The sequence below is a fragment of the Nicotiana tabacum genome, chromosome 23 (genome assembly GCF_000715075.1).
Source record: "Nicotiana tabacum cultivar K326 chromosome 23, ASM71507v2, whole genome shotgun sequence".
NCBI lineage: Eukaryota > Viridiplantae > Streptophyta > Magnoliopsida > Solanales > Solanaceae > Nicotiana > Nicotiana tabacum.
In genome coordinates, this window is record NC_134102.1 from 124,592,243 (window position 1) to 124,603,999 (window position 11,757).

At 32.5% G+C, this 11,757-nt stretch overlaps 2 protein-coding genes across 5 annotated transcripts; one reads left to right on the top strand and one right to left on the bottom strand.

The window, feature by feature from the left end:
* Window positions 1–1,144: 1,144 nt before the first annotated feature.
* On the top strand, window positions 1,145–3,181 carry LOC107803142 (uncharacterized). The gene is made up of 4 exons (XM_016626780.2): window positions 1,145–1,492; window positions 1,622–1,769; window positions 2,169–2,209; window positions 2,807–3,181. The coding sequence occupies exons 1-4, from the start codon at window positions 1,382–1,384 to the stop codon at window positions 2,966–2,968; spliced, it is 462 nt and encodes a 153-aa protein (XP_016482266.1). The 5' UTR covers window positions 1,145–1,381; the 3' UTR covers window positions 2,969–3,181.
* Window positions 3,182–4,298: 1,117 nt separating this feature from the next.
* On the bottom strand, window positions 4,299–8,622 carry LOC107803140 (uncharacterized). 4 transcript variants are annotated; one of them, XM_016626778.2, is made up of 6 exons: window positions 8,240–8,619; window positions 7,438–7,515; window positions 7,274–7,358; window positions 5,866–5,954; window positions 4,482–4,671; window positions 4,299–4,393 (listed from the first exon to the last, which is right to left on the bottom strand). In XM_016626778.2, the coding sequence occupies exons 1-5, from the start codon at window positions 8,516–8,518 to the stop codon at window positions 4,528–4,530; spliced, it is 675 nt and encodes a 224-aa protein (XP_016482264.1). In that variant the 5' UTR covers window positions 8,519–8,619; the 3' UTR covers window positions 4,299–4,393; window positions 4,482–4,527. The 4 variants fall into 4 exon arrangements, 3 of the variants coding, with proteins under 3 accessions (XP_016482264.1, XP_016482263.1, XP_075102753.1); XR_001651964.2 differs by lacking the exon at window positions 4,299–4,393 and adding an exon at window positions 5,234–5,411 and having other exon boundaries at window positions 4,533–4,671; window positions 8,240–8,622; XM_016626777.2 differs by having other exon boundaries at window positions 4,299–4,671; window positions 8,240–8,618.
* Between the last annotated feature and the right edge of the window lie 3,135 nt (window positions 8,623–11,757).

The window sequence follows — 11,757 nt, forward strand, 5'->3', positions numbered from 1 at the left end:
ATGTTATGATCATTCATCAATGTAATTATGCAATACTATTAAATGCTTCATCTTACATGGAGATAGGGTTGTTATAAAGGAGTCCAATCACGTCAAGAACAGCATAAGTCTTTACTAACATGTCAGATCATAAGTCACATTTTGACTACATTAATTACCTTTGTGTTTGACATGTATTTTCCAGATCCCTCGTTAGCCCTTTTCCTTTTCTTTTTGTCATTGTTGAGCTCCAGTAATAAGATTGACCTAATTAAAACATGTATTAAATAACAAATAAGATTGATCAAATTATTAAAAGGAATTGATATTCACTCAAAATGTAGCCCGTAGGCAATTTAAAGGAAAATTCGCTCCAACTCTAATTCTATCTTCCACTGTCGGCAAGAGAGTGCGATGTTAAGCAAATGATTCGAAGAAGCTCTTATGGTTCTACCTATGTATTTTTTAAAAAAATCTTGGAGGTCTTTCCTCTTTTTTTCTTTCTTTTTTTTTTTTTTTAAAAAATTATTATTATTTACACATGGTGCCATGAAAATAGATTTTGAGCATAATCAATCGTAAAATATGAAATGAGAATTGCCAAATATTATTTTAGATTTGAGTCCAACAGTCTTCTACGCCTAAAGCTGGACAATTGGAGTATGGAAAATATCAAAGATGGAGCCAAAATTTTTACTTTATAGGTTTTGGACTATAATATATTATTAATTTATTTTGCTTATTGAATTCTGAATATATTATTTGTACATACTAAATGAACTTTTTAACACTGTCGAACCCGTAACTACAGTGTGGTTCAGCCCCTTAATAACACAACATGGTGTCCAACACCGAGAAACACAATAAAAAGCATGAGTTTAACACATGTAGCATATGAAAAAATGGACATGTTTAGAAAATGAATATTAGACCTAACTCAATTAATAGTTAACTAACTCGTGCCAAAGAATTACCCAAAATCATACGAGAGATAACAGTCCAATCTCTCGATCAATACAATATAAAAAATGATGATGTCCAAATCAGCTTGCGCACACCTCAACTATACACATTCTTACGAGGTCTAAATAATGGGCCCTTTGCTGATTGAGAAATTAAAAGGAGGAGGGGACATGGGGAGGCCGCCAATATCTTCAAAATTGTTGTGAAGGGATCACCTGCATGTTCTCTTGACACAACTACGTTCACCTCCCTACAAAACCTGCATTTAATGCATTTCATTGCCCTTTTCCACACTACATATATCCCCAGTATGATTCATTGCCAATCCCACAACCCTAGCTACCATTACAAAGTTACAACTATTCTCTCTCAAATCTGATAAATACCCTATTCATAAGCTCTCGCAAAGAACGAAAAAGAAGGGGAAAAAATTGTCAATATGTCTAAGTTTCTTGTTTATCTTTTGGTTTGTCTTTCTCTCCATGCATGCAGTGCTAGACCACTTGCAACAACTACTGATGAAGAAAACAGAATACAGCTCTTTGCCAAGGTTTGCTTTACAAATATTTCTTTTTTTATTTTCTTGTTTGAAGCTTATATATATTATCTCTTTCTTTTGGTGTGGAGATTAGGTAAGTTAAGAAAATTGATTTGACTATAATTTACTTTTTGTTTGCAGGATGTAACATTTTTGACAAGGGACACATTTAAAACAGAAGGAAGAATCACGTCTGAAAATAATGGAAGTGGAAGTCGGGATGATGCAAAACTTATGTGGAAAAAGAGATCAAATGTCTCACGAAAGGAAGATGGAGAAGAAATTAAAGGTATTGGATAAGATTAGCTAGTTCATTAATTTGCACCACGTTAAATATTTCCATTCTTGTTGAAACCTATCAATTTTCATAGTTTCTAGTGTTCCGTTTGAGTTTCTTCTTTCTATGCAAAAACATCCACACATTTTAAAATATGTAGCATTATAGTTCTTCCTTTGTAACTTAACTAAACTATCCTTGCTTGGATATTTTAGAACTCAATTTCACACTTTTCCATGTTAAGAGTGACAATATTTTCAACAAGTTATAAATAGAGACGTTGAGAAGGAAGAAAGAGAAAAGAACTCATTGCTTCCGTTTCGAAGTGATCATGAATGCACTTCTTTATTTTCCTACTTCTAACCCTTTAACTTTTATAAATGACGAAATATGTGGTGTGACTTATAACAGGAAACAAAGTCATGACAATTCAAGAAGGAGCTCAAGTAAAGGTAAAGCTCTAACTCTCTCTTTATATATATATATATACACACACACGATATAATTGGTGTTTATGCCACTGAAAATATATTAGTATGACAGAGTATACCTTGAAGGAATCAAGTGTTAGACTCAAATACTATGAGAAAGAGTAAAATTTTCTTGTAACCCAAGAATTACTTAATCATTAGGAAGAATAAAACTATTTAAAATTCAGCTGATTTTACATCTTGTAATATATCGCATATTGATCTTTTTAGCTATTAATAACAATCCCGTCTTTCAATATTGTGTATTGACATGCACAAAGTCAAGAGCAATAAGTATCCAATCTCTACGCTTGTAAACAGACCATCTTTTATATTAAGTATTTCACTTATATACTACATAGTATTTCACTTTATATTAAGTATTTCACTTATATACTACATAGTATTTCACTTTATTTTTTAAGTTATTAATCTCACTTTTTATAGACGGTTACGTATAATTATCTTTTAAGTGAGTTCATAGTATAAAAGTTACACGAGTTCAAACTCTTCGGTTAAATGTGCATGAATATTTATACAAAAGAAAATGTTTAATTTAGAATTCATATTTGTATGCAGACGTTGTGGAGGCAGTCACGAGTTATTCTAGAAACTCCACCATCAGCACAACATGAGGAAGAAGCAGTGAACTCCATTGAAAAAGACCCTGTGGAAGACGTGGTGGTTATGGACTATGCTCAACCCCATCGAAAACCACCCATTCACAACACTAAACACTAGATTTATATATTTATATCTTAGTAGATGAAAAAACATACTTATATGTATTTTGCTTTCTCGTTTATATATATACGTGAGTCTGTCGGTTTTCAGTTTGTTTTTTTCGCAAATGAAGGAGAATCCTACATAAGAAAGAATACTCGTATATGATACGATATTCCATATATGTACAAATAGAAATTCTAAGAAATGCAAAAGCCCTAGCAAGAAATATCAGTGTTATCGTCACGTGTTACATTAATGCATGGTGATTGAGGTTTTAGGGCATGATGTGGGTGGATATGGTCCCTCATATTATTGTGTTGTTTTAATCAACTGTTGCCTTGAATTAAAAAGTGTATATGTAATAAATATATACTAGTAGAAAAAGAATAGCAGTGAAATGGAGTGGTGGTCTCTCTGCCGTGAATGTGTTGGTTGGTTTTCTTATTTAATGATGTAGAGTTATGTGTTAGTTTCTGCACTGTCCCTTCTTTGGTCTTTTGCATTTGATATCCAAGAAACCAAATCTATTCTTGTCATTTATCATATGCACAACCATAGGGAGGCAAACAAAGTTGCTATTTGTCACTCTTGTCTTTGAATTTTAGTTCGCAACACTCCAATTTGCGCGCAGCCTTGGGGTTGGAAGAGTGTCATGGTTGAGGTCGAAGATATAGTTTGAATTAATTTCTATTTACTGACAATGTGAAAATACTCAACACGTACGCTTAATATATATTTATGTACGTTTATTGCAGATTGTTGTCTCTTGTTTACTTTTAAGTAATCGTCTAATTTTTTATACACTATTAACATATAAAGCTCTAATCAAGTTCAAATCCTATATCATATGTAATAACCCAAGTCCACTGGTGATATTGTTCGTTCTAAGCCTAGGCTCACACGATTTTAAAACACATCACTTGGGTTTAAGGCTTGTTTACTCAATTATCCAGCATGTCTCCTGTGTTTTATCAATGTGGGATTCACATGGGGTGTCATGAATATATATTTACATAATCAAGTCACTTAAAAAAATTACAAATAACTTCCTAAATTGAGGACTGGTAACCTGAAAAAAAGTAACGAGTAACCTACTACAACACATTAAACTACAGTATAGACTAAAAGTTCTTTGCAATTACAGTTATGTTACTTAAATCCTAATTACCAAAGGTTTAGATGTCGTAAAATAATTATTCTAATTTACAATTCAAACATCAATAAAGAGAGAAGCATTTGCTGTCACTACGGATCGCATTATGCGAAACAAGGAGGGGAAAAGTAATTTAAAATGCACCTAATAAATTCCATTTGTAAGAACCTGAGCGCAGGACAACTTATATCATGACGTTTAAACCGATCATTGATCCATTTGGTCGAGATGATAATTCAGGTGCAATGGGACCTAACTATTTGACGGACTACAATCATTTTGTGAACCTGGAAATCAATTTTGGAGCAAAAATCAAAGAGAAGCACTGTGTATGGATTGTGTAGGTCTCGAGGAGAAAAATGCATGTGACAGTACCCGTCTTTTTCCCTCTTTGAGTCTGACTTTGTCTGAATGGAGACCTTTAACCACTGCTACAGTTGACAATGAATGGATTCAAAAAATTGATGAACTCTGATGTCCTGATCCCCATTTTAAGATCAATCTCGCCACCTCCGAACCAGAAGAAGTCAGGATTGAGCTTGGTGATTGCTTCATCCAAAATCACCTGTTAAAATTAGTAAGAATTAGTACAAGATATAGTAGAAAAGCACTATTTTCCACAATAGTTGGGACTTTCCACTGCAACAGAAAGTATAACGCGAACCTCAGGTATCGGGTGAATAATTACAAGTTTGAGTAGTAAGAAATTGATGTTCGGCTTAAACCGTGGATGTCTATGGCTGAAGAATTTAATAACGTACTAGCAAGAGAATCATCAATAAAGTACTTCGCCTATCACTTTAAAGATTACGTTTAGCTACTATAGATAACTCTTTAGTTTAGCAAGTTTCAGTGGCCTTTGCTCGTCTGCCTACTAGTTGCAAAAAGTAAGCTTCTCTATGTAATTTAATTATAGGCAAAAGAGTAGTAATGTTCTACAAAGGGGTCTAAAACTTCAAGGAAGTGGCCTCTAATCTGAGCTAATGAAGAAGTGAGAAAAACTGGCAGGCTGCATTTCTAGATCAACAACATTGACAGATACAGATTTTAGGAACAGTGAGAAGCTGGCACAATGAATAGCATAGAGTCCATTAATAAAAAAGAATGATGGAGAGTAAAACACATACCAATTAGTCCACTTCCCATCTAAATGTGGTAGACCGGGGACCCGTCAGCATATATCACATATTATTAGCAATTGGTGTAAGCAAGAGAGTGACAGGAATCAAGACACAGGCAACTAGATCTCAGGGCCCAATTTGTTCAAGCTACAGCAAACAGCAGTGTACAAGAAGGCTGCACTACCTAATACACATTGATGTAATGCACATGAGTGCAGGAGGCAAGAGAGACAGATGTTTTGTGGTTTAACCAACAATACTTTAGAGGAATCAATGATTACAACAGGAGTGTTCCAGTCAAGTTAATATCTTCATTAGTGTGATTATCCACCTAATCCTGGATTTCATTAGAAGCAGCTCAGAAGTAGCTGATATGGAAATTAGGTACCATTAGCTGCAGCATTAGAGAATGTCATCACAAATATTGGCATTCATTAGAAGCAGCTCAGAAACTAGCTGATATGGCATTAGCTACATCAGCTGCAGCATTAGAGAAAGTAATGAGTGTGATGAGCTGCACAACATTTCAATAACTAAAGTGGAGAGTGACATGGGAACAGTTCATATGTTAACTGTAAACAGAAGAATACTGGGGAACATTATGACAATTTCGGTGAAAGAACAAAGAGACTGAGTACCGGTATGTTGGTTCTCATGCCAATACATGTGACTGCATTGTGTTCATAACCAGTCAGCTTTACTGATGTCTCCTCAGTAGCCAGTCTCACTGCAAAAAACATCCAGTGGCTAACATTATTCTATATGAAGTACTCAAACATAATGCAGACACCACAGAAGACATTACACCTCATAAAGTTGGAGCATCAAACTCTATTTGTTCCCAGTAAAGACATGGTTATAGCAAGTCAGTAATTAAAAGATATATGAATGAAGAGGAAGAATGCACAAAATAAGTCCATCATCATAACCTCCGTTGTTTGCTCAACGTTCCCTGAGCAAAAAGTATGCTTTTCAATAGTCATTCTTGTTGTAGTATAGCAATGTATCCAAATGCCAAATACAGTTAAAACAGTCACTGCGCCTCTCAATGATTTACTTCAGAGTTTCTCAAAGAGAGTTACTGACATGAGTTCAAGGAACTTTATGAATCCAGCAAGTTAAAGTAAACCATTTATGTAAAGAAGCACAATCAAATCTTTCCAGCGTGAGATTCTTTTGGCCATCCAGACATTAGAATAACAATTTGTTCCTGAACTTCATGCTGCCAGACACCCCTTCTAACATATTTAGGGGCCTGCTGACACCATTAACAATGTCAAACTTAAATAATGGCCTGCTGTTCTAGCTTGGCATCACAAAATTAAGAGTAGCATTAGCGAGAAGTTAGTCTACTGCAGTAAATTAGATAGTAGACCTGCTATCCTTACTCCGGGTCCATTCCTACTCATGAGTTGCACTAAACATATTAGATTAACACCACTCCAACTACCATTCATTGGGTTCCCTAACGCACTAAAGCAAAAACAAAAATGCATCCAAGATCAAGTAATGCCCAAATAATTGCTATGGTCCTACCCCACAAAAGAAAGAAGTGTGTCACGAGTACACTCAAATGTATCCGATTTTCTTTTCATTTTGACCATTAAATAGGTGGAAAAGGGACCTCGTTCAGGACGCATCTCTCAGTCTGTCTCTTGATATGCAAGGTCAACGTTTGATTTGTAAAGTTTCTAAAGATTGTAACTAAATTGAGAAAGAGAAAAGGTTAGAATTTTTATTACTCAAACAAGAGCAGAACACTCAGTTTTGCAATATATGCATCCTCATATAAATATCGATAATTTTGCTTATGTATGGGTCGATAATCTATACAGCTAAAATGTACTTTTCTGGGAAGTCTATTCTTGGTACAATCAAAATAAAACAGTTCTCATTGATCTATCTACAAAAGAATAACAGTCTTTGTTCAATAACTTCATACACAGTTACGATTATCCGAAGTTGTATGCTAATCCAATTCAGTTTTCTGATTACCTTAAGTATTAGACCAAATGCATGTTTTTGTAATATAGAGATATAACTTACGGTTGAACTTTTTCTTGGCTATCTTGCCATCGTTGAGATTGTACAGAAAATTCTTTACAGCCTCAGCATTAAATCGAGCAGCATACTGTTAATCAAAATAGTTAACATTATGTAGTATTTGGAATAGTGTTCCTAGATCTTGAACAAAAGTTGCAGATAGTTACCTGTACAACGACGACGTAGTATTTTGAGTTGTTACGATCACTACAATCAGTAATATTGGATGCGGCTTGAGTATTTACCTGCATTATTAATTTATAAAGATTTCGACATGGATTGAAGACAAAGAGTATCAGAGACTATGAATGGATTCAAAGTTAAGGAGGCTCAATATCCTACAATTTTCACCATCAAAATTGCAGATTTAGATGACACCAAGTATCAGTCTATGCAGATACAAAATCATTTAGATTAAGATAACTGTAGTTGTGTTTGACATGTCTCAATAGAAGCACGGTTGAATGATACAAACCAAATCTTATAGTAGTAAAAAACAATGAAGTATCTTCCTTTTTATTATTTGTTTTTTTAAAATGAGTTAGAAGATATAGAGGCAGAACTATCTCAATGATCACCAAGGGTTGTTTCTTCACTGCTACTTTAGAAAGCTTCATATACATATTTGATTCAAAAACTTAATATAGCTCAAGGCAACACAGTAACTTTTTACCGCTTTTTTACATTTTCCCTATCCCAACTCACATCATCTAAAAAATTCGTCTTTCATAATCCAAAAAGGCTAAATTTCGTCCAGTAAGTTGCATTTATACAATGCTATATATAGCAATACAACGCTTGTACTAAAATGCAAGCAACCTTCTGCTGCTTATCCAAAGTGAGAAAACAAGTTTCACATTTTTCTCACATGAATTGTACAACTACGCATTGACTGATTTAAAAACATAGGTACAATTACGAGTTAATTATCCGATAAAATAATACACGAATTGCGAAAAGAGAAGGTACCAGAACAATGCTTTTGCAGAGATGTTGAATGGATGAGGCACTGACAATGTCACGACGAGCTTCGAGCGGCAAATCATAGTAATCAGAGGGGACGCGTTTGAAGCTGAAATCGACGACGCCGTTAGCGCGAAGAATGCCGGAAAGGCGATCTTCGGTTGTGGTGGAAGTTGATAGAGAGAGGTTTTGAGAGAAATGTTGAGAGAGAAGAGAAGATTCGAGGTTCGATAGGCGTTTGAGGAGTCGAGTCTGGACTCTCTCCAGCTTTGCCAATGCGTCCATGGCTCTATCGAAGCTCCAGAGAAGCTGCGTTTCGGCGAAGTTTTAGCTCACGGTCCACTTTAACAAGTCAGATTCTATGAACGGCTGTAATTAGAATCTCCGAGAATTGGTGTTAATTACACGCTTTTTAGTTTTTGTTTCTATTTTATTTATTTTCTTTTTAATTTTTATTTCTATTATTTTACTTTTTAAATCTTATTTTTATTTTTTAATTTCTTTGTACATTATTTATTTTTTATTTCTCTATCTTTACTTTTTGTGATTCCACGTAATTGCTTATATTTTATTTTATTTTTATTTATTTTATTATTTTATTTTTTGAAACTACACCTCATAATATTAGAGTCACTAACAAATTTGGCATATAATGAGTGATTCAATTAAAGTGGAATTTCGTTGTTGAATGTGGTTATAAGCTTATTATCTTTCCTAATCTTAAGTTGTAGTGGAACTTACAATTATTATGTCGGAATTTGACATATGTTAAACTATTTTATTTTTTTTGAATTTTGATATTATATTATATTCATGGTTCCAATTTACTTATTTTAGCAATATTGCCTCACATTGCATGTTGTTCATTTTTTAGTTAGAATTGATAGATTAGTTTTATCAAACATTTCATTAATGTTTGACATCATATTTATAAATATAAATTTATTTTATCAAATATGAATTCCATGATGTTCTTACAAAACATATATTTTTAGTTTTTGTAAGTATCTAAATTAAATATTATTAATTTGGAATATATATATATATATAAATTATTTTTACAATATTAGTTATAAATATATGATTACTAATTAATGTATATTCACAAAAAATATATATCTTAAATACCAAATATAATATCATTTATACTTATAAACATTTATAGGCATACATTTATTATATTACCTTTTAAGTTTTGATAATTACTGTATTTAAAATTTAATCTAACTGTGTAATTACACTTGTACAACCAAACAGTAAACTTGTAATTAGACTGTAATTACACTATGACAAACAAATAGGTCGTCGTAATTACACAACTGTATAATTACTAGGCTGTGTAATTATTACCCTAGTAATTACACCAAATCCAATTACCCGATGGCTTTCCAAATAGATTCTAAAGCAAACGTTCTTCCGTTTATGCAAAATGTTGTTTTAGTCCGTCAAGTATAACTTAATTCGAAATTAGTCCCACGTTATTTTGTTAGTAGTACTTGACATCTCACATTAACCTATCACCAAAACTTAGTACTCCCCTGTCCTAATTTATATGTCAACTTTCATTTCTGGAGATTTAAACTAGGTAAACTTTGACCAATATTTAAATTATATTTATCATCATATTTGACATGAGAAAAATTACAACTTATAGTACTTTTAATATAGTTTTTTAAATATCAAAATTTTACTTTTAAAATATTGAGCTGATCAAATCTAATTTAGCTTCAAAATTTAGTCCAATTAACTATCGAAAAATAAAAAGTACTACATAAATTAAGACGGAGAAAATATTATATTCTAAACGAATGTCATTGGAAGGTAGCTTCATGTTATAAGCTTTTAGTATTCAATTTGTATAAAATGACTTAACTTATCATATCAGTGTCCAAAAGAGAGTTCTGTAACCCAAATGGTTCCTCTAATTAGGAAATATGCTTAATTTTGCCCAAATTTTATTATTCGAACCCATTTGATCCTTTAAGTTTGAAATAATTGAACATTTTTGTCTTATGACGGAAATCTCAGTAGATGCCTATAAAATTAACCGAGCCATCCAGCGTGCAAAGCTCGTTAGTAGGAAAAATTAAGTTACCAACAAAGCTTCATTCTGTCACTTATTTAATTATATAAGTTATCTTATGTGTAATTAATTCATTGATTTAGGAACCTAAGCGATTGTCACATCTACTAATTATTGTTTTCTTTCTTACAGTCAGGGGTGTTCAGAAAAACCCGAAAAATCGAACCAAACCGAAAATCGAACCAAACCAACAAAAAAGAAGAAGATATTTTTAGGTTTGGTTTGGTTTGGTTTTGGTTTTGAATTTTAAAAACCGATCTTATTTGGTTTGAGTTTGGTTTTAATCAAAAAATAATCGAAAAAAAACGAATCAACCCAACTATAAAAGTAGCTATTTAAATTTATTATTATATATGTATATTTTTATATAAAGTTTATAAAATTTTATGGTACATATTAGTCATTTGTATTTTTAGTCTAGTTCTTTGCTATTATATTAATCTAATTCAATGCCTTTACATTCTAGTTTGATTGGTAGTTTTCTTTTGCTAAGTACAAAAATTTATTTAATGTTAAAAATAATCAATTTTTAACTGAGTACTTAAATTATTCATCACTATTTGATTTAATTATCATCAATATGTCTCGGTAAATAGTAGATTTCTCAAAGAGCAATTGATTTGATAGTGTTACATTAAAAATGTGGTCGCCGGAATATGCGTTTGGTAGTGTGTCTCATATTTAAGAAAACCCCCGATAAATAATCAAAAAAACCAAAAAAACCGAATCGATAAAATACCGACTTAATTGATTTGATTTGATTCAAATATTTGAAAAAACGACTTACTTAGTTTGGTTTCTTTTTAGGAAAAAATCGACTCCGAACAATATCCCTAATTACAGTCACGTGGATCCAACTACGTGCTATCAAGAAGTCGGTGCAAAATATACTCCCGTTTAGGAAAGTATGAAAAACTCCAACAGAAAAATGTAACAAAACGCGAGTACCTAGGATCTTTGTGTATTTGATAATTGATACATTTTATATCTTTAACAGTATAGGTCAGTTTTGGAACCAAAAATTTATACAAGCAGATTAAAAAAAAAAAAAATGTCATAGTTGGGATTTAAGCCTATAATCTAAAGCAACTTTTAAACGCTCTTCAACACAATACATGAATGTTTCTTTATGCCACGGGAATTTAATAGCTCACATATAAGAATAAATAAAAAAATTTACCCTATTTATATAGTATAATTTTCAGCCACTGATATACATATACATATATTCCAGTTCTGGAATCACATCTGGATTCGGTCCACCCGGACGGTCGGTAGTGGATTTTAGAGTGCGAGAACATATGAGATGTATCAAATGTTAGATATGTTATTTTTATGTGAAAGAACATAAATTTCAAATTCAAAAATTTCAAACAAAAAGTTAAATAGCTCAACTGTCTCTCTATATACCCATTTAGGTGCACGTACGCAGAGGCGGGTC